Here is a 23,602-nt window from a genome sequence, read left to right on the forward strand (position 1 = left end):
GATCTGATCCGTTGGTTGTGGAATCGCTTAGCTCTGTCGACAGCATGTTGCTTCCACTGTTTAGCATGCATGTAGTCCTGAGTTGTAGCTTCACCAGGTTGGCACCTCATTTTTCGGTACGCCTGGTGCTGCTCCTGGCATGCTCTTCTACACTCCTCATTGAACCAGGGTTGATCCCCTGGCTTGTTGGTAATGGTAGAGTGAGGAATATGCCGGGCCATGAGGTTACAGATTGTGCTGGAATACAATTCTGCTGCTGCTGATGGCCCACAGCGCCTCATGGATGCCCAGTTTTGAGCTGCTAGATCTGTTCTGAATCTATCCCATTTAGCACGGTGGTAGTGCCACACAACACGTTGGATGGTGTCCTCAGTGCGAAGACGGGACTTCATCTCCACGAGGACTGTTCTCCCAGCCCCAATGGAGGGGATTCACCGGCACACAACACATCCCACAGACTCACAGTTCCAGCCCCACAATCTCAGCACCGGCTGTACTGGGAACACACAGCTCACAGGAAGGAGGATTCAGTGGGGAATTGAGGGGAATCTGATCTCCCTTCTGGACATTAAACTGTTTCTCCCTGTTCACTCTGAATTCACCAACACTCCCTCCGGACCCGGGTCTGAGACTCGGACCAATTCCGAGCTGTGAGGAGGGAACAGGAGCAGGAACTCGACCCTCGAATCCCTCACACTGAACCCGGACTGAAGAAACAGCACCGGGAAATAAAGGGTCAAATCATCAAATAAAGGGTCAAATCATCAAATAAAGGGTCAAATCATCAAATAAAGGGTCAAATCAACAAATAAAGGGTCAAATCATCAAATAAAGGGTCAAATCATCAAATAAAGGGTCAAATCATCAAATAAAGGGTCAAATCAACAAATAAAGGGTCAAATCATCAAATAAAGGGTCAAATCATCAAATAAAGGGTCAAATAGAAATTCCTGATCCCGGTTTAAGATTATAAACAAACCTGGGAATATTCCCGCTCTCCCCCTGATCACAGTCCGCTGCTCGATGGCGGCGCGCGGTGAGCGGGCGGTGAGCGGGAGCGCGCGGGGAGAGCGGGGTGAGCGGGGCGGGGGGTGAGCGGGAGCGCGCGGAGCGGGGGCGGGGTGAGCGGGAGCGCGCGGTGGCGGGGGGTGAGCGGGAGCGCGCGGGGGTGAGCGGGAGCGCGCGGGGGCGGGCCCGCGCTGCGAGTTGTGAGCTGAGAGTCAATGCCGTTGATTGTGAGTAAATTGTAATCGGCTTCTGATCAGATCCCCCGACATGGAGCGCGGTCAATCCCCCGCTCACTGGGGCAGTGACCCGAATAGACCGCGAATGGCCCAGATTTGATCCCGGGCTTCTGATCAGTTCCCTTGAGGTTTTGGGCTTTTGGTGTGAGGAGGGGAGGGGAGGGGAGCGGGAGAAATGATCCCGGGCCTTGCTCCTGATCACTCTCATTATCCAGGGACTCCTGCCGGAAACCAGGCCTGTCTGGATGTTCCCCGAGGCCGGCAATGATGCCTCGCCCCCCTCCCCCAGACATCCTGCTCAAGTCTCCTGTCTCCACTCCCCGTCGAGGCTCATCCATCAGCGCTCATTTGGATGAGGTGGGGTCGGACTGCCGGGGCCTCGGGAACCAAACCCCAGCCTCTGTCCACCTTGTCTTCAGGGAGAAAGGATTAGGAGAGAAATCCCATTCTCTTTCCTCACATAACAAACCCCAATCCTGGCCCAGTATTATAGTCCAGGGACTGTCATTACACACAGGACTCATGCAGCAAACCAAAGGCACTTTCACCAACACCACCTTTTATTAAACAACCGTCTCACAGGATTTAGAACCACATTTTGTACAAAGGATCATAAATAAAACAGCACAAACTGAATCTGTTGAAGTGTTTCCCTCAGTAATGAATGTGGGTGTGAGCCGGGGCTCAGTGTGAGCACTCTCGCCTCGGGAGTCACAATGTGATGGTTCAAGTCCCACTCCAGGGACTGGAGCACTAAATCTAGGCTGACACTCCAGTGCAGGACTGAATACTATTTATCCCTCAATCAACACCAGCAAAACACATTATCTGCTCATTATCACATTGCTGTTTGTGGGATCTTGCTGTGCACAAATTGGCTGCTGTGTTTCCAGCTCACAACATTGACTACACTTCAAAACATACCACGGGTTAGATGATGAGGAGAGATTACATAAACTAGGCTTGAATTCCCTGGAATATTGAAGGTTGAGGGGTGATTTGATTTCGGATTTTGAAAGGAATTGACCAGGTAGATAGAAACTTTTTCCGCTGGTGGGGGAGTCGAGGACAAGGGGACATAACCTTAAAATCAGAGCCAGGCCATTCAGGAGAGAAGTTAGGAAACACTTCTTCACACAAAGGGTGGTGGAAGTGTGGAACTCTCTCCCACTAAAAGCAGGAGATACTCGCTCAATTAATAATTAAGGGATATGGAGCCAAGGTGGGTAAATGGAGTTAGGATACAGATCAGCCATGATCTGATTGAATGGCGGAACAGGCTCGAGGGGCTGAATGGCCTACTCCTGTTCCTATGAGAGACAGAGCACGAGTGAGAGAGAGAAATAAAAAACAGGCTTGGGCTGAGCTGTGATTCTCTCCACGGCCAAATACCCTGTCAGTACTCGATGTCCAAGCTGTCATATGAATGCTGGCCACGTGAGGGTGAGGTACTGGAGGCAAACACTGGCTGTTGGGCTGGAACGAGACTTTGGGTTATTGCCTCCTGAGGAGGAAGAGGGTGGTAATTAATCATTAAAAATTGGGGGGGGGGAAGAGAGAGAGGAAAGATGATAATAAACACGTGGACTTCATTATGAGAAGATGGAGTTCATGATCTCTCTTTGCCCCTCTGATGAACCTTTTAACTTTTTCTGTATATTTTTCTATTCCTCCCAGAAATCTCCTTCACCTTCCTCTCTGCAGGATTTGTAAAGGTTATTTTTTCCTCTTTATATCAGTTTTAATTTGCTTCTTAAACCATTTTGGGTCTGGTCTGAGCTGATTAGTTTTTGGTTTGTGTTTACTGAGCCCAGTTTGCTGTATTCTGGATCCAGTTTGTAAAATTGTAATCTTGTGTTTCTGATTTTGTTTCTGAACTGCTGCTGCAGGCCTGAAAGGGTTAATCTTCAGACAGAGTCAATCAGGAAATGAAACTCACATTGTCACTCCCTACACCGAGTGTTCATAAGAATTTCACTTCCTGCTCTGGTTCCTCGCTCTCTCTTGTTCTGTGTGAAAGCTGCTTCAGGTGCTGGAGGAATGGAGCCCGGAGCTTTAGAGGATGAATTAACCTGTGCTGTGTGTCTCCAGGTGTACCAGGACCCGGTGGTGTTGTCCTGTCAGCACAGTTTCTGTTTGAAATGTATTGAGGGAGTTTGGGCCCAGACACCAGGCCCAGAAGGGTTTGAGTGTCCTCAGTGTCGCCAGAAATTCAACCCCAGGCCCAGTCTGAAGAGAAGCTTCACGCTGTGTAATATTGTGGAAAAATACAACCGGTCACAGCCACTTGCTAAATCATCCCGTGTCGCGTGTGAGTACTGCACTGAGAATCCATCCCCAGCTGTCAAGACGTGTCTGAAATGTGAAGCTTCCTTTTGCTCCCTTCATTTAAAACCACATTCACTGAAAGAGGCCTACAAAGATCACACCCTAATCGAACCTGTGGCTGATCTTACAGACAGGCAGTGCGTTGACCATAAGAAGGTTCTTGAATTCTACTGTAAAGATGATGCAGAGTGTGTGTGTGTTTCCTGTATAATAATAGGGAAACATAAATCCCACACACTGCTGAGCCTGGATCAGGCACAAGCTGTAATTAAGGTGAGTGACACAATTCCTGATATTAAATACAGTGATGGAGAGTTTTCCTGTAGAAGCTCAGTAATTCACTGTGTGGGCACCAGTGAGAACTGGCACTCCATGGCATAGGGCTGTGGAGCAGAGCATGTTGTAGCCCTGTGTAACGCTGGGGTATTCTGCCATCTGACCAGCAGGGAGAGGACCATCACCAGTGGGGGGAGTGAGGGACACCCACGGGGGGTGACTCAGGGGCTGGGGGGAGAAACTGTTTCTCACAACAAGAGGGAATTGGTGTTTGAGAAATGCTGGTGTGACTGAGTCTGTCTCCCTTTCCCCTCGGCTGATTCCTGGAAATGGAGGAGCTGAGTCCGTGTGAAAATGCAGCACACGGTGAGTCAGTGTGAAAAGAAGCCGGTGTGTGTGGTTCCTCAGTTTATACAGGGCAGGGAGCGCCTCTTTACTGAGAGTCACAGAAGGGAATATTTCTGCTCAGGGCCCAGACACTGAGAATCCCCCAAACCACTTTCTATCCACACCCAGTGGGGTCACTCCTGGAACGGAATCATTTCCCTTTTACATTCCAGTTTGAATCCCTTTCAAACACTTTCCAATTGCCTTTACAGGAAGAATTGGGGAGAGAAATCGAGAGTCTTCGGGGAGTCCAGCAGAATTGTTCCAGCAAACAGCGAGACTTGGAGAGATCAGAAGCTGAAATAAAGGTGGGTAAAGTGGGACTGGATTTAGAAAGGGTTTCTCTCCCCGCTGAGTCAATGAGCACATCAGAAACAGGCCTTCCAAACCAGGCTGGTTGTGTTGGGGCCGAGTCACTGATTACACTGAGTTCCCCGTGTGTTTGATGTGAGGGGGAGCTGCTTAACTCTCCCTGCACCTCCCAGGGAATATTATTACATCACTTGGGCACTGGATTTCCTGAAACAGACACAGTCAGAGGCTGGGAGTTGGAGACTTGCCCTGAAGCCTGTGTCAGATGAACATAGAAAGGAAGAGGAAGAAAAGACCATTAGTCCCAGCGAGCCTGCCCCATGCAGACAGGGTTCAATCACACACACCACTGATCCACCCCGAACCATGGACTCACCTGGGAAAGGCAAACAGAAGAGAGAAAAAATACCTGCAGACAATTCAGGACAAACTCTGGGAAATTCCTCCCCAGCTCCCTTTTAAAGGGTGGGAGTGACTCCATACCCCCCACATGTTCAGGGGGTCTGTTCCAGAGATCGAGGACTCTGGGGTCTAACCTAACTCTGTGCCTATGGATTTTATACACAGGCCCTCTAGTCCTACCATCCCGATCCATCTCAAGTACCTCACCCAACGAGTGAGTCGAATAATCCCTCGATCATTTTAAAAACCTCAATCGTCCCTCTCGGCCTGCCTTTCTCTAAATCGCCCTCCCTCTTGGAGCCGATCCTCAGAACTAAAATCCACCAGACTACGTGTCATTCTGGCCACCGTCCTCTCCAGAGTCTCAATCTCCTTCACCAGGTGTGGGCACCAAAACTGGACCCATCACTCCAGGTGTGGATGGACCAGGTGGCAGTGCCATACACAGTCTAAATACAGTGCTCTTTCTGTTAAACTCAAGGCTCAAGGCAACACTCGTTAAACTCTGTTTTTTCCCCCAGTAGACCCTCCCCCACTGCTTGTCCATCTTTAACGGTGATCAAGTAGTGATCGAAACAAACTGTCCCGTCCCTGGAAAGTGCCGTGTGCTCAGGGTAAGAGCTGTGTGGAAGGGCCGTTTGGAATGAGAGTTGGTTTGGGTTTCAGACACGGATCAATGAGCTCAAAGGAAAGCTATCGAAGAGCTTCTCTGAATGGAGGAGACAGCTGGAAGAAGATGAAGAATACGCACTGAAACTGATCGATGAGGAGGGGCTCCGAGCTCTCTCTCAGATTAGAAGCTGTTCTGAAGCATTAAACAAGAGGATGGAACAGATTACATTAATAGATGGAGAAACCCAGAGTCTGGTACAGAGGGACCATCTCTCCTTTATTCAGGTACATCTTCAATATAAACAGGGCCATGTCTGGGGAATGGGGCGTTTCTGTGAGGCTGGTGAGAGGGCTGAATTGTTTGAAGATTGTTGGTGGGGCCCAGAATTGGTGCTGCCCCCTCAGCCCTGCCCTCAGGGTGTCGGCGCTGCCCCCTCGGCCCTGCCCTGGGAGTGTCGGCGCTGCCCCCTCGGCCCTGCCCTGGGAGTGTTGGCGTTGCCCCCTCGGCCCTGCCCTGGGAGTGTTGGCGCTGCCCCCTCAGCCCTGCCCTGGGAGCGTTGGTGCTGCCCCAGGATGGAGTGCAGTGAAATGTGGGATTATTGCCCATTCCTGTGACTGGCCCCACCTACTGTTGTACACTGAACTCTTTACTCTCAATCCCAAATTCACTCTTTGGTTCCATTGGGTGTTGATTTGTTCGTTGACTGATTTGATCTCCTCTCTTTATTCACAGAACTCGAAGCAGCTCCTTTCCAGGTAAGTTCCTCTCAGTCATACAGTACCTGCTGCTGATAGGGAACCTTCCCCTGTATCTGGGAGAAGAGTGAAAGTAGAATCACCGCTTGGAAACCTTCCCAGATAAGGTGCTTTCAAATGGTGGGAATATTGAGTGATGTTTAACTGTGGTTTGAGGGGTTATTGGCTCAGGCAGCCTGTGGGAAATGGGAGATTCCACATGTACACTGACGACCCCCAGCTCTACCTCACCACCACCTCTCTCGACCCCTCCACAGCATCTGATTTGTTACGCTGCTTGTCCGACATCCACGATTAAATGAGGTGAAATTTCCTCCAATTAAATATTGGGAAGTTCGAAGCCATTGTCTTCGGTCCCCACCACAAACTCCGTTCCCGAGTCACCGACTCCATCCCCCTCCCTGGCCATTGTCTGAGTCTGAACCAGACTGTTCCCAACCTCGGCGTTCTATTTGACCCTGAGCTGAGCCTCCGACCCCATTTCCTCTCCATCACCAACACCTCCTACTTCCACCCCATAATATCACCTGTCTCAGCATCTGCTGCTGAAACCCTCATCCGTGCTATTGTTACCTCTCGACTCGACTTTTCCAATTCTCTCCTGTCCGGCCTCCCATCTTCCACCCGCCATGACCTTCAGCTGATCCAAAACTCTGCTGCCCGTATCCTAACTCGCACCAAGTCCCGTTCACCCATCACCCTCTGCTCACTGACCGACATTGACTCCCGGTCCAGCAACACCTCGAATTTAAAATTCTCATCCTTGTTTTAAATCCCTCCATGGCCTCGCCCCTCCCTATCTCTGTAACCTCCTCCAGCCCTACAATCCCCTGAGAATCATACAATCATAGAATGAGAGAAATTTATGGCACAGAAGGAGGCCATTTGGCCCATCATGTCCGTGCTTGCCAAAAAAGAGCAATCCAGCCTAATCCCACTTTCCAACTCTTGGTCCGTAGCCCTGTAGGTTACGGCACTTCAAGTGCATGTCCAAGTACTTTTTAAATGCAATGAGGGTTTCTGCCTCTCCCACCCTTTCGGGCAGTGAGTTCCAGACCCCCACCACACTCTGGGTGAAAAATCTTCTCCTCAACTCCCCTCTAATCCTTCTACCAATTACTTAAATTCTATGCCCCCTGGTTATTGACCTCTCTGCGAAGGGAAATCGGTCCTTCCTATCTACTCTATCCAGGCCCCTCATAATTTTATACACCTCAATTAAATCTCTCCTCAGCCTCCTCTGTTCCAAAGAAAACAACCCCAGCCTATCCAATCTTTCCTCATAACTAAAATTCTCCAATCTTGGCAACATCCTCGTAAATCTCCTCTGTTCTCTGTCCAGTGCAATCACATCTTTCCTATGATGTGGTGACCAGAACTGTGCACTGTACTCTAGTTGAGGCCCAACTCGTGTTTTATACAGTTCTAGCATAACCTCCCTGCTCTTATATTCTGTGCCTCAGTTAATAAAGGAAAGTTTCCCCTTTGCCTTCTTAACCACCTTATCTCCCTGTCCTGCTACCTTCAGGGATCTGTGGACATGCACTCCAAGATCCCTCTGTTCCTCTACACTTCTCAGTATCCTACCATTTATTGTCTATTCCCTTGCCTTGTTTGCCCTCCCCAAATGCATTGCCTCACACTTCTCCAGATTGAATTCCATTTGTCACTTTTCTGCCGACCTGACCAGTCCACTGACCAGAGAACTCTGCATTCCTCCAATTCTGGCCTTTTGTTCATCCCCGATTTCCTTCGCCCGACCATTGGTGGCCGTGCCTTCAGATGCCTCGGCCCGAAGGTCTGGAATTCCCTCCCTAAATCTCTCCGCCTCTCTACCTCTCTCTCCTTCCTAAAGATGCTCCTTCAAACCTACCTCTTTGACCAAGCTTTTGGTCACCTGTCCTAATATCTCCTTATGTGGCTCAGTGTGAAGCATCTTGGGACGTTTCACTACTTTAAAGGTGCTACATAAATGCAAGTTGTTGTTGTTATTGAGTGACCTGGGCTGTTCCATCGGTGTGTCGAGCTTCTCAGGAACCTGTTAGACAGGAAGTGAGAGAGAGAGAAACCTGCAGTGACCTGTATCTAACCGAGGCTTCCGAAAGGCTCCATGTGTGTCAGTGACAGCTTTATTCCATTGGGTCAGTAAGTGCTGTGTGATTGGCTTGTTCCATCAACCAGCCCATGGAGAAATGAGGAGAGGGGCAGGTCCCAGTGTCAGTGACAGTAAAATGTGTTGTGATTGGCTCATTCTATCCACTAACAGAGAAATGAGTCAGTGCTGAGATTTCCCAGTAATGTCAGTGTGACTGGACCCTCTGTGAGGGAATCCCCCTGATCCCAGGTCCCTGGGAGGCTGTTCCTTCTCTCCTCACTTCACATGATTGTAGAGAGTGTGATCGTGCAGAGAGGGGGGAGCACAGACTGGAGACCCTCGGGATAATAATAATTATTAATAATGGAAAGATGAGGGCTCCAGTACAGAGAAACTGGACTGAACACAGACGGCTTTGAAAATCACAAACTGAGCTGAAGTGGCAGCAAACCAGGATCCCACTGCACGTGTGGAGATCAGTGTGAATGCAGGGAGACTGCAAATCCCGGGATTCTGCCATTTTCAGGATGGGTTGCTGCGGGGTCTCAGTCCGAGCATTAGAAGGGGTGCAGGTTGTTGCACTTGTTGTGGGAAATCACCACTCGGAGTCAGACTTAAAGATTCAACATGCAGCTTATTGAACAAAGCTTTGGGAGAAACACTTGGCACCCCGCAGTGCACGTAGTCACCTTCTCAATTTTAAAATGGTCGCTGAGCTTTTATACATTACAAGTACAGACATTTAGCAGTTAATACATCATTAGCCTTGGTTCGTTACACATTAGCCAATTAGGCCCCGACAGCAACAATTGACCTCCAATCACATTAAAACAACTGTTATCAACTTTGTCTGTCCTGCAGTTTTTATCAGTTCGTTGTGCTCAGTCAGCATTTTTAAATGTCTTTTCACAGAGTCCATTTTGTTTAGCAGAGTCCATTTTGTTTAGCAATACACTAATTTGTTAATCATCATTTGTTATACTTACGGTTTTAATTATGGTTCGTCTGGTTCGCGCAAGGCGCAGCTCAGTGTGGTCTCGGGGCAGTGACCGCAGCCACGCACACACTGGTCGCCAAAGGTCATCTTTGCCTTTAACCCAACAGCTTAAATTTTACCTCAGCAGTCCCCCCTTTTGGTCATGATTATGGCTTAATAATCATTTAGACCAATAACGATAGAGTCCATGCAACATTGGTCCGGCATTTAATCCACAGCCTTTCGGGTATTTATCTTCCGTGATGTTCCGTGCGTATGCCTAACCCGTAACTCACAGGTTACATGTTACAGAAAGATGTCTTAAACATCCGATAACCAAACATAATAAACTTTCAAATAACTCCCTTGTACATTCCTCCAGTGATACTGCCACCTCCCTAATGATTGATGGCCTCTCGGTGCTTATCAGCCACAGAGGCCTGCTCTTTTACAAGGTCGTAAAAAGCTTGTTTGATAAAGACAGCAAGCCCTTTATTCACAGCTAACTAGCGTATATTTTACTTCAACATAAGGTTTACAATAATGTAGAAAGCTTGTATAGTGCTAAGGTTTAAGTTTGTATAGTGCTTTTCTTACATTCCCTCCTGTTCAGCCTACAGGAAAATTCCTTTTAGGTTCATACCTTGGTAAAACAAACTGAGCAAGGGTTAGAAGAGAATTCTAGCCCAGGGATGTTGTCCTTCATTTTATCTTTCAATCTTAACCTCCAACAACCCCGGGTGACCTCACATGGCCTTATCTAATGTCCTGATTTTGTCGGCATCACCTACCTATCTGAGCCATTTGTTCTCTTGGTCTAAGTGGGCTGTGGACTTCCGACTGTCCCCAGAGGTTCTAATTTTGGGTGCAAAGTGCCCTATCTTTATGCTATTCGGCTGTTGGGGCTGCACATATGCATTTCTGTTGTAAATTATCCCACACTGTGCTTCTAGGCTGTGTCCAACACTATGTGGACACACAGTGACAGCATGTCTCGTAACACATCCCTTTAATTTTGTTCCAGCCAATCAGCTTAAATCTACGTCCTCTAGTTCTTGAACCCTCTGCTAGGGGAAACAGGTACTTCCTGTCTACTTTATCTGGGCCCCTCATAATCTTGTAATTTTGTATCCATCGTGCGGATATCTTCTAAATATTGTTTCTCCCAATTTTATTGTTAACTGATGGGAACCTAACCCTGAATTTTGGAAATCCAAATTACTCTGTCCCTCTTTACTTTAATTTCAGTCCTTTTGATTGATACCAGTGTTTCCTGACTGTTTCATTAATTAGTTGGTTTCTCTATGGACCATGTGTCAGTGCCTTGTTTAAAAGGATTTCTCACTCGCCTGGACCACATTAACCATTTCATGTTGTGCTGTTGTCGAGTAACTGAGCCTGTCTGAGACTCATTCTTCAGTGTATCTTCTTCATGTATTTCCGCATACTAGCAACATATCATAGGTAGTGTTCTTGGATATTAACTTTCTGCTGGCCGGTCTCTTTTTCCTCATGGTATTTCCGAACGTGTTTTCCATGGCATACATCATATGTCCTGTAGGATTCAGTCCTGTAAAAGCAACTGGTTTGTTTAAAGAGTGGTTGCAATAGCTCACCAGGCCATAGGCCTTTGTAATCATGTTCTTCATCCTGATCTCCGTTTCAGATGATGGCAACATACATTTGTATCTTTTATGTCCACTGTAGCCATTCTTAGGTTTTCAGGTTATCTTATCAAAAAGATCAGGAGTGTCTGGAGTGCTTATCTCCCCCTGCATGGTCCCGATGTCAGGGTAGTGGCCAGGCTTTTGAGTGTAGCTTTCTCATTGTTCATTATAGGCAAGGACACAAATATCTCCACGAGAAAGCTATCAATTTACTATTCTCAACTACACTTTCCTGACTTTCACTAGATTGTATATTTATGCATTGATATATTTTTTTAATCATGCCCAGTTCAATGACTTTAGAGAAATTCCCATTTGGTGTAATTTCTCTGTTTCTTTACTTTAATTCTCAATCACTTCCTCTCATCCAATTTTACATAACCCACTATATTACCTATCATGAGCCCTGGAGGAACGTTACAGTCCGATACAATATTTACTGTCAGGTCCAATATCCCAAAATGTGTTTATTTTACGTAATTTCTTCTTGAACCGCTTTTCATTTCCCAAAATATCCCACTACATTGTGCCCGAGTCCCTTCTATCATTTCACAATTATCCCAACTTGAGAGCAGTATTATTGGACTGACAGGACTTGTCAATGTAAAATTTTCTTCCCTCCCAAAAAGAATTCTTCCTTGATACACAGCATTCAATAGGAACCATTTAGACTGGACTTCTTTATTTAAAATATAATTTGATTATCCCCTTAAATTACAAGTAAATTTTTCTTTCTCGAGTGCTTGAACAGCAACTCATATAAATTTTTCTTATCAATTCCAATTTCAGAAACAAATTATGTCCAGGCTTTGTGGTTTTATAGTAGAGATGAAGTGCTCGTAATTACTTTTGGATGTAACACCCATATCTTCCCACCTCGAGCACTCTGTCTCGGAAGACAATAAATGGGTTAAAATAAAACAAATCAAAATATTTTCAAAAGAAGAGAATCAGGTTGATATCACCACGCTGTGACATTTGGTATCTGCTGATGTCTGCAGCTAAAGTCTTACATTTTTAACACCACTGGATCGTTTCCTGCACCAAATTTCTCCAGCAAAGGTTGCACCCTAACTTTGTAAAGCCATTTTATGTCAAAGAACTACTCTTGGTAATCCTGCACCATCAACACTCACGTGGTCCCAAAAACCAGGGTCACCTGTTTTAAAAGAAACACAGAAAATCCATTGCGGCTCTTCTTGAGAGCCCAAGGGGTTAATTTGTCAAATCATCACTTATTATTTATTTTGTCCAAAGGAATAATCCCTTTACCCGAAACAAATCCAGAAAACAAAACAGGAGAGAGAAATTGCCTAGTCACTCTCTCTCTCTCTCTCTCTCTCTCTCTGGAGCTCGCAACCTGTCTGAAATAAACCCTGTCTCTCCCACATACAGATGTACGTAGGACTGCGGACTGGAATTTCCAACTCCAAGTCCTAATCTCTGTGTTTTCAAGATGTAACCACATTAAGAAAAATGTTTTGTGTTTTTGCTCGTGTCTGTTCCACAATCCAGTTACCATATATACTGCAGATGTCATTAGCAGCCGCCTGCTAAGATACGTTATATTCCTCTTTTATTAATGTATTAATGGTTTGGGCATGTGTTTCTAGCACTGTAGCTATCCTTTGCAAATGTATGGTCAGCATTTGATCCTCAGACAATTCCTTATCTGTATTTTCATTTATTTTTAAATATATCTTTAATGCGAGACCCTAAATCTCTGACCTTTTATAGAATCATAGAAGTTACAACATGGAAACAGGCCCTTCGGCCCAACATGTCCATGTCGCCCAGTTTATACCACTAAGCTAGTCCCAATTGCCTGCACTTGGCCCATATCCCTCGATACCCATCTTCCCCATGTAACTGTCCAAATGCTTTTTAAAAGACAAAATTGTACCCGCCTCTACTACTGCCTCTGGCAGCTCGTTCCAGACACTCACCACCCTTTGAGTGAAAAAATTGCCCCTCTGGATCCTTTTGTATCTCTCCCCTCTCACCTTAAATCTGTGCCCCCTCGTTATAGACTCCCCTACCTTTGGGAAAAGATTTTGACTATCGACCTTATCTATGCCCCTCATTATTTTATAGACTTCTATAAGATCACCCCTTAACCTCCTACTCTCCAGGGAATAAAGTCCCAGTCTGTCTAACCTCTCCCTGTAAGTCAAACCATCAAGTCCCGGTAGCATCCTAGTAAATCTTTTCTGCACTCTTTCTAGTTTAATAATATCCTTTCTATAATAGGGTGACCAGAACTGTACACAGTACTCCATTTTGATCTAATGTTGCCAAATCAATGGTGTTAACAACTGAGGCACCCGTATTAAAGGCACACTTATCACAGATCTTTACGTCTCCATATTTGTCTATCTCTTTTACGATGCCCACCTCCATTCCATGTTGTGCTTTGTTTTAACACTTGAGTTAGGAGGTGTTGATATAATTGTTGAGTTTTCTTAGCATGCTCAATGCGAGTTATATAATTTGTCAGGGAAGGTCTTCCCATCTTTGGTCAGATCTTGTATTGGAGCTACTTTCGTGAATAGTTTCAAATAAAATTGAATAGCCCCAGAACTTGTTGAACTTCCTTATCATACTGTGGTGGGGTAAAACTGATAGGCGTTTAGTATCCTGTGTCAGTACATAGCTCAAGTAATGGACTTCCAATTGTCCAACCTATGCTTTCTCTTCATACGATTTGTTTTACATTCCTTTCTTATCAATTTTTTTTTCACTGTAGCATTGTCTGTGTGGAAACGTATATCTCAGTCAATTGTAACCTTTGGCATTTCTGAGTAATTGGGTCAATTTTAATAATATAACCTATACCAATTGTTACCTCATGTTCACCTGTGTTCTGGGCAAGCCTCAGACAGTTTTCAACCGATTGGGTCATTTCTATCTGTTTGAACTGCTCTTGGCATAACAGTCTGGCTTCTTGGGATGGAAGGGGTTAACATTAACTGGCTCTCGTGGTAGCAGTAATTTGATACTTCTCCCTCTGAGATTAAGTTTCCACATTCCACCTTCAAAATTTCTCTTCATACAGGTTTGACTGATTTTTTTTTTCACATTTGTGGATTGTTTTACACTATATATTTTGCACACTATTTTTGAGATTTATTTTAATCATAGTGTTTTCTCCAATGTTTCTTATTAACCAACTTGTTTGCATGCAGCTTCTTTACTTTCTTTTCAGACTCTGCTTTAACTTTGCAAACAGCCTTTTCCCTAATCTTATCTTTCAGACGACAATTAAAATCCAATATGATCATTATCTCCATCTCTTTATTTTGTTAATTTATAACCAGAGATCATCCTGCAACTGTAACTTGTAATTCTTTAAATCTGCACTTTAACAGATGTCGGTGTCCTCGGAAGGGGTTAACTTTTTCTGTCAGTAACAAAATGACGGAGCCAGATATCAGATTCACGCAGCGTTCTCAGCATACGTCAACGTAATTTTCACATAAATTCTTTTCTTTTCAAAAATTCATACCGGGAAATAACATCTCCCATCGTACATTTTAGTTTATAGTTAGTCTAGTATTTCCAGATTGTTGTGATCAACTTCCCCTCAATTTTCACATTGCTTCGTAAGTTTTATAATTTGCTGTCCAATTCATTTTTTTTCACATACTTTTAGTGGGTATGAATATAACCAACTCTCCGAGCTGTTCCAGCTTTCCGGCTTTTCCTATCACGGTGATACCAGATAGCTTTTTTATCTGTCCCGTTAATTTTTCTTTAACCTCTTTTTTTAACCACAGCCAATCACAAGATAAAAATTCAAAATGCCAATTTTTTTTGAAGATCCCATGTCTGGAATTTAACATGCTCACATTTTATAAGAACCAGAATTTAATAGGTCACTTAACCTCAATGACTCCAATTTTAAATCAGCAATCTCAGAATTAAACACAAGAAAAACAGACACATTACACAAAAGAGGAAAACACGTAAGACGCAGTAAGAAGGGGGCGTGGCCCACAACACCGACAGAAAACACTCGCAATAAGGACAGGCTTTTTAAAGAGACAGTACACTGAAAACAAAAGAACCTTTCTTTTCCGGGTCTCTGTCTTTCAAACATTTTAATTGATTCCTTTTTTCTAATTCCCTTACCCTAGATTCGAATTTCTTAATTTTGTCCTTGTCTTCGTTCCACTTTTTAGTGGAAACGGCTACTTGTCCCATTAGTCCAGCTAATTGGTGTAATAATAATACCCCTGCCTTTTTTGTTTTGTCTTTCTTTTCCCCATCTACCCACTTTCTCTGTTGTTCTAAGGTCTGAGAAACATCCCAGCCATCCTTTTGCATCTTCTTAATCAATGAGTGTCTGTCTGTCTGTCATATATTTACTTATACACTCCCGGCCACAATTCCCGACTCGGTAACGTGTTCTCCACCGGATCAACTTAAACTCCCGGCCACAATTCCCGACTCGGTAACATGTTCTCCACCGGATCAACTTAAACTCCCGGCCACAATTCCCGACTCGGTAACATGTTCTCCACCGGATCAACTTAAACTCCCGGCCACAATTCCCGACTCGGTAACGTGTTCTCCACCGGATCAACTTAAACTCCCGGCCACAATTCCCGACTCGGTAACATGTTCTCCACCGGATCAACTTAAACTCCCGGCCACAATTCCCGACTCGGTAACGTGTTCTCCACCGGATCAACTTAAACTCCCGGCCACAATTCCCGACTCGGTAACGTGTTCTCCACCGGATCGACTTAAACTCCCGGCCACAATTCCCGACTCGGTAACATGTTCTCCACCGGATCAACTTAAACTCCCGGCCATTCACCGGATCAACTTAAACTCCCGGCACGATTCCTGACTCGGTAACGCGTTCTCCACCGGATCAACTTAAACTCCCGGCACGATTCCCGACTCGGTAACGTGTTCTCCACCGGATCTACTTAAACTCCCGGCCACAATTCCCGACTCGGTAACATGTTCTCCACCGGATCAACTTAAACTCCCGGCCACAATTCCCGACTCGGTAACGTGTTCTCCACCGGATCAACTTAAACTCCCGGCCATTCACCGGATCAACTTAAACTCCCGGCACGATTCCTGACTCGGTAACGCGTTCTCCACCGGATCAACTTAAACTCCCGGCACGATTCCCGACTCGGTAACGTGTTCTCCACCGGATCTACTTAAACTCCCGGCCATTCACCGGATCTACTTAAACACCCGGCCACTCACCGGATCTACTTAAACTCCCGGCCACTCACTGGATCTACTTAAACTCCCGGCCACTCACTGGATCTACTTAAACTCCCGGCCACTCACTGGATCTACTTAAACTCCCGGCCACTCACCGGATCTACTTAAACTCCCGGCCACACACCAGATCTACTTAAACTCCCGGCCACGATTCCCGACTCGGTAACGTGTTCTCCACCGGATCGACTTAAACTCCCGGCCACTCACTGGATCTACTTAAACTCCCGGCCACACACCAGATCTACTTAAACTCCCGGCCACTCACCGGATCTACTTAAACACCCGGCCACTCACCGGATCTACTTAAACTCCCGGCCACTCACCGGATCTACTTAAACTCCCGGCCACTCACCGGATCTACTTAAACTCCCGGCCACACACCAGATCTACTTAAACTCCCGGCCACTCACCGGATCTACTTAAACACCCGGCCACTCACCGGATCTACTTAAACTCCCGGCCACTCACCGGATCTACTTAAACACCCGGCCACTCACCGGATCTACTTAAACTCCCGGCCACTCACCGGATCTACTTAAACTCCCGGCCACTCACCAGATCAACTTAACTTACTCCCGGCCACTCACCGGGTCAACTGAACTCCGGCCACTACTACCGACTCAGCAACGTGTTTTCCCCACCGGATCAACTTATACTGCACTTATACTCACGGCCACGATTACCGTTTTGGTAACGTGTTTCCTCCACCGGAGTCCGGCTCTCGGTCAGGGTGATCAGCTCCTTACCGCACCGCTTAAAACTTCAGACATTAAAACTTCAGACAGTACACATCGCAAATTCTTATGCTCTAATTATCTCACCGTTGGTTCGCCACTACAGAGTTTGATGCCGGATGGTCCTGACTACTTGTGCTTCACGATCCTAAGTGCCCTTGTGCCTCTACGCCCACTTCATGGTCCTGACCATCGCGTGGGTGATCTCCCCTCTTAACAACCGGTCTAAGGCTGCACGTTTGAGACAGGCACTTCCTTGTCCTTAGTCGATCAGCACAAAAAATCAATTCCTGTTTCTACCCAATAGTCCCATAAATTCCCCTAATTTTCCCCCGTTTTTAACTGCATTGTTGGCTCAGTCTGACTCCCACAGTTCAATAATCTCAACTCCAGCTCGCCGATCGAGGCCAACCGATCAACTCACCAGCAGTGAGATCCTGCCGACTACGCCAATTTGTTGTGGGAAATCACCACTCGGAGTCAGACTTAAAGATTCAACATGCAGCTTATTGAACAAAGCTTTGGGAGAAACACTTGGCACCCCGCAGTGCACGTAGTCACCTTCTCAATTTTAAAATGGTCGCTGAGCTTCTTTTATACATTACAAGTACAGACATTTAGCAGTTAATACATCATTAGCCTTGGTTCGTTACACATTAGCCAATTAGGCCCCGACAGCAACAATTGACCTCCAATCACATTAAAACAACTGTTATCAACTTTGTCTGTCCTGCAGTTTTTATCAGTTCGTTGTGCTCAGTCAGCATTTTTAAATGTCTTTTCACAGAGTCCATTTTGTTTAGCAGAGTCCATTTTGTTCAGCAATACACTAATTTGTTAATCATCATTTGTTATACTTAAGCTTTTAATTATGGTTCGTCTGGTTCGCACAAGGCGCAGCTCAGTGTGGTCTCGGGGCAGTGACCGCAGCCACGCACACACTGGTCGCCAAAGGTCATCTTTGCCTTTAACCCAACAGCTCAAATTTTACCTCAACACACTGATCACTCGTTCCCCTTTGGGTTTCTGATCTGAAATGTCCCCACTGATAAAAACATTCTCTCCTCTTTCATTCCAGAGTGACTGAAACTCAGAGAGTCACAGACCCAGATGTTCCAGCGCTCACCCTGAACCTGTCCAAAATATCTCAACTTATCCAGAAGAGGCTGAATGGATCGGAAAAGTATCACTCAGACATATTGGGAATCATTGGTGAGAACGTGCAGCTTTTCTCCAATATAAGGGACTGAGAGCAGGTCGGGTTAGTTGTGTTCAGACAGCCGGGAATATCCAAAATAATTCAGGAACTTACAAAGGCACAGACACACACGCCCTGTCACAGAGACTCACACAGACACACACGCCCTGTCACAGACACTCACACAGACACACTCGCCCTGTCACAGAGACTCTCACAGACGCACACGCCCTGCCACAGAGACCCACACAGACACACACGCCCTGTCACAGAGACTCACACAGACACACACGCCCTGTCACAGAGACTCACACAGACACACTCGCCCTGTCACAGAGACTCACACAGACACACACGCCCTGTCACAGAGACTCACACAGACACACACGCCCTGTCACAGAGACTCACACAGACACACACGCCCTGTCACAGAGACTCACACAGACACACACGCCCGTCACAGAGACTCACACAGACACACACGCCCTGTCACAGAGACTCACACAGACACACACGCCCCGTCACAGAGACTCACACAGACACACACGCCCTGTCACAGAGACTCACACAGACACACACGCCCCGTCACAGAGACTCACACAGACACACACGCCCTGTCACAGAGACTCACACAGACACACACGCCCTGTCACAGAGACTCACACAGACACACACGCCCTGTCACAGAGACTCACACAGACACACACGCCCTGTCACAGAGACTCACACAGACACACACGCCCTGTCACAGAGACTCACACAGACACACACGCCCCGTCACAGAGACTCACACAGACACACACGCCCTGTCACAGAGACTCACACAGACACACACGCCCCGTCACAGAGACTCACACAGACACACACGCCCTGTCACAGAGACTCACACAGACACACACGCCCTGTCACAGAGACTCACACAGACACACACGCCCTGTCACAGAGACTCACACAGACACACACGCCCTGTCACAGAGACTCACACAGACACACACGCCCTGTCACAGAGACTCACACAGACACACACGCCCTGTCACAGAGACTCACACTGACACACATGCCCTGTCACAGAGACTCACACAGACACACACGCCCTGTCACAGAGACTCACACAGACACACACGCCCTGTCACAGAGACTCACACTGACACACACGCCCTGTCACAGAGACTCACACAGACACACACGCCCCGTTACAGAGACTCACACAGACACACACGCCATGTCACAGAGACTCACACAGACACACACGCCCTGTCACAGACACACACGCCCTGTCACAGAGACTCACACAGACACACACGCCCTGTCACAGAGACTCACACAGACACACACGCCCTGTCACAGAGACTCACACAGACACACTCGCCCTGTCACAGAGACTCACACAGACACACTCGCCCTGTCACAGAGACTCACACAGACACACACGCCCCGTCACAGAGACTCACACAGACACACACGCCGTGTCACAGAGACTCACACAGACACACACGCCCTGTCACAGACACACACGCCCTGTCACAGAGACTCACACAGACACACACGCCCTGTCACAGAGACTCACACAGACACACATGCCCTGTCACAGAGACTCACACAGACACACACGCCCCGTCACAGAGACTCACACAGACACACACGCCCCGTCACAGAGACTCACACAGACACACACGCCCTGTCACAGAGACTCACACAGACACACACGCCCTGTCACAGAGACTCACACAGACACACACGCCCTGTCACAGAGACTCACACAGACACACTCGCCCTGTCATAGAGACTCACACAGACACACACGTCCTGTCACAGAGACACACACAGACACACACGCCCTGTCACAGAGACTCACACAGACACACACGCCCTGTCACAGAGACTCACACAGACACACACGCCCTGGCACAGAGACTCACACAGACACACACGCCCTGTCACAGAGACTCACACAGACACACACGCCCTGTCACAGAGCCTCACACAGACACACACGCCCTGTCACAGAGCCTCACACAGACACACGCCCTGTCACAGAGCCTCACACAGACACACACGCCCTGTCACAGAGACTCACACAGACACACACGCCCTGTCACAGAGACTCACACAGACACACACGCCCTGTCACAGAGACTCACACTGACACACATGCCCTGGCACAGAGACTCACACAGACACACACGCCCTGTCACAGAGACACACACAGACACACACGCCCTGTCACAGAGACTCACACTGACACACATGCCCTGGCACAGAGACTCACACAGACACACACGCCCTGTCACAGAGACTCACACAGACACACACGCCCCATCACAGAGACTCACACAGACACACACGCCCTGTCACAGAGACAAAGACAGACACAGACAGATATAGAGACAATCAATAAATACACAAATATAAACAGATAGAGAGAGAGAGATTGAAATCAATGGAAGTCCTGATACTGACTGATTTAAGGAACATTGACTGTTTCCACAGTTGGCATCAAAAGGATTTATTTATTTAATTGTTCCCATCCCTGCCCTGTCTGTTTCACTCTCTGTATTACTGTGACTCTCTATTCCATTCCCTTTAATACCCGCCCTATCTGTTCCACTCTCTAATACTTGACTGATCTGTTTCACTCTGTAATTCACACCCCGTTTTCCTGTCGGTTTCACCGACTGTAATACCTGCCCCGTCAGTTTCACTGTGTTCGGGTCTGTCACACCCGTGCTGTCTGGTTCACTCCACACAATACACAGTCGGTCTGTTTTGTTCTCTGTACGGGTAAAAAACAGGATGTGGGATTTATCATGAAGCAAAACTATACAGAAGCAAGAGCCAATCAGTGGATGAGATGACAAAACAGGACTTAACTTGTTCCCACACATCGATTGGCTTCCTGGGTCCAACAGAACAAGTGTTTTCGAGTATTTGCTGCCCTTTTCTCAGAGTCTTTATACCTCGCTGGGTCACAATTCCCAATCACCGTGTGCTTTGTTTACAGTGCCAGCTTCCACCGAATACAGGGGCCCATCGAACGTAACTCCTCCCCCACACAGCTCCTCTGGGGCAGTCCCTGACCCAGGGAACGTCCTCCAGCTGTCGACTGGGATCACGGGAAGAGCGGGAATATCCCAAGGTCTGTTTATAATCTTACACAAGGATCACGGGGGCAGTGATTCATTTCTGTTTAACTCTTTGTTTTTCTCTGGTGTTTCTTCAGTCAGGGTTTAGTACAGAGGATTCGAGGGTCGAGTTCCTGCACCTCTTTCCTCTCCACAACTCGGAATTGGTCCGAGTCTCAGACTGAGGGCTGGAGGGGGTCCTGGGGAACTCACAGTGAACAGGGACTAACCGAAGGGACATAAGATTCATCCGAATTCTCAGGACAATCCGCGATACTGTTTGTAAACTGATGGAGGCTTTAATCAAGCTGTGGGCAGGATGGAACAGTGACAGGAGGGAGAGAGCCCAGGGCACACTCCTGTATTCAGGATGGGACAGTAACAGGAGGGAGAGAGCCCAGGGCACACTCCTGTATTCAGGATGGAACAGTAACAGGAGGGAGAGAGCCCAGGGCACACTCCTGTATTCAGGATGGAACAGTAACAGGAGGGAGAGAGCCCAGGGCACACTCCTGTATTCAGGATGGGACAGTAACAGGAGGGAGAGAGCCCAGGGCACACTCCTGTATTCAGGATGGGACAGTAACAGGAGGGAGAGAGCCCAGGGCACACTCCTGTATTCAGGATGGGACAGTAACAGGAGGGAGAGAGCTCAGGGCACACTCCTGTATTCAGGATGGGACAGTAACAGGAGGGAGAGAGCCCGGGGCACACTCCTGTATTCGGGATGGAACAGGAACAGGAGGGAGAGAGCCCAGGGCACACTCCTGTATTCAGGATGGAACAGTAACAGGAGGGAGAGAGCCCAGTGCACACTCCTGTGAGCTGTGTGTTCCCAGTACAGCCGGTGCTGAGATTGTGGGGCTGGAACTGTGAGTCTGTGGGATGTGTTGTGTGCCGGTGAATCCCCTCCATTGTGTCTGGGAGAACGTGAGCACAGTGCCAGGGGATTGTGTGATGAAAGTGACTGCGACTGTGTGTCTCCACTGCAGTGTTTGCACTGAGTGTCCAGCACTGGGACCCACACACTGCTATTTAACAGGGATTCTGATTGAAGGCCATTGATTTAACATGGGATGAATCCAGTCCAAGAGGTAATATGGGGCTGACACTGTCTGGGAAATACTGACTCTCCCACCCTGCAGCTGTCAATCATTGATCTGAGTGGAATAACCCTGTCTGACCAATCTCTTCCCTCCTCCCTAGGGCAAAGGTCACCGATGAGCCTGGATCCAAAGACAGTAAACTGGAACTTGGTTCTGTCTGATGATCTGAGATCAGTAACATGGACTAAACAGGAACAGCCCTACCCACCTCACCCAGAGAGGTTTAAAGACTATCCCCAAGTCCTCTGCTCCCAGAGTTTCTCCTCAGGATCCCATTCCTGGGATGTGAAAACTAATGGGAAATGGTGGGGAATAGGGATTGTGTGTGGGAGTGCAGAGAGGGAGGGGAACAAGTCTGATCTTGGGTTCAGCAGTAAATCCTGGTGTTTGGAGTTTTATTGTGATTCTCTCAGAGCCGGTCACAATTCTGAGTTCACTGACCTCCCACTGACCCCGTCGAACAGCAGGATCCGAGTTCAGTTGGACTACGAGGCCGGGACTCTGTCATTTCACCGGGTCACTGACTCACTGAGACATTTACACACATTTCAAACCACATTCACTGAACCCGTGTTTCCCGCATTTTATTGTCGCAATAAATCCCTAAAACTGTTAAATTAATCTGAGAATTGGATGACATCACTTCCTGTTTCTGGATCCTGAGGTGACATCACTTCCTGTTTCTGGATCCTGAGGTGACATCACTTCCATGTTTGCCCCTCTGATGATGTCACGTCCAGGTTTGCCCCTCTGATGATGTCACTGCCAGGTCTGCCCCTCTGATGATATCACTTCCACATCTGCCCCTCTGATGACATCACGTCCATGTCTGCCCCTCTGATAACATCACTTCCAGGTCTGCCCCCACTGATGACATCAATTCCTTGACTGCCCCTCTGATGATGTCACTTCCAGGTGTGACACTGTCGTGTTGCAATTGATTGTATTCTTCAGTTGTATAATTTTACTTTAGTTCCATAATTGTCATGGGATTAATCTCAGTAATGAATCGTAGTAACGGCGGGTGTGACTGTATTAATCTCAGTAATGAATCGTAGTAACGGCCGGTGTGACTGTATTAATCTCAGTAATGAATCGTAGTAACGGCCGGTGTGACTGTATTAATCTCAGTAATGA

At 47.3% G+C, this 23,602-nt stretch overlaps 1 protein-coding gene across 2 annotated transcripts; it reads left to right on the forward strand.

Annotated features, from left to right (window-relative positions):
- The first annotated feature begins 1,191 nt into the window (after positions 1–1,191).
- On the forward strand, positions 1,192–23,374 carry LOC137332198 (E3 ubiquitin/ISG15 ligase TRIM25-like). Of its 2 annotated transcripts, XM_067995896.1 has the most exons (8): positions 1,192–1,235; positions 3,336–3,845; positions 4,448–4,543; positions 5,616–5,846; positions 6,295–6,317; positions 18,118–18,251; positions 21,239–21,373; positions 22,566–23,374. In XM_067995896.1, exons 1-8 carry the CDS (start codon positions 1,224–1,226, stop codon positions 23,084–23,086), a joined length of 1,662 nt encoding a protein of 553 aa, XP_067851997.1. In that variant the 5' UTR covers positions 1,192–1,223; the 3' UTR covers positions 23,087–23,374. The 2 variants fall into 2 exon arrangements, with proteins under 2 accessions (XP_067851997.1, XP_067851996.1); XM_067995895.1 differs by lacking the exon at positions 1,192–1,235 and having other exon boundaries at positions 3,142–3,845.
- The last annotated feature ends 228 nt before the right edge of the window (positions 23,375–23,602 follow it).

This window comes from Heptranchias perlo, chromosome 14, assembly GCF_035084215.1.
Source record: "Heptranchias perlo isolate sHepPer1 chromosome 14, sHepPer1.hap1, whole genome shotgun sequence".
Taxonomy (NCBI): Eukaryota; Metazoa; Chordata; class Chondrichthyes; order Hexanchiformes; family Hexanchidae; genus Heptranchias; species Heptranchias perlo.

What these genes read in the sequence shown, in the direction of transcription:
- LOC137332198 (XM_067995895.1), top strand. Translation starts at nt 3,285, where the DNA reads ATGGAGCCCGGAGCTTTAGAGGATGAATTAACCTGTGCTGTGTGTCTC. An exon ending in AGGCACAAGCTGTAATTAAG is followed by an intron (nt 3,846 to 4,447) that starts GTGAGTGACACA and finishes TTGCCTTTACAG; the next exon opens with GAAGAATTGGGGAGAGAAAT. An exon ending in AGACATATTGGGAATCATTG is followed by an intron (nt 18,252 to 21,238) that starts GTGAGAACGTGC and finishes CTTTGTTTACAG; the next exon opens with TGCCAGCTTCCACCGAATAC.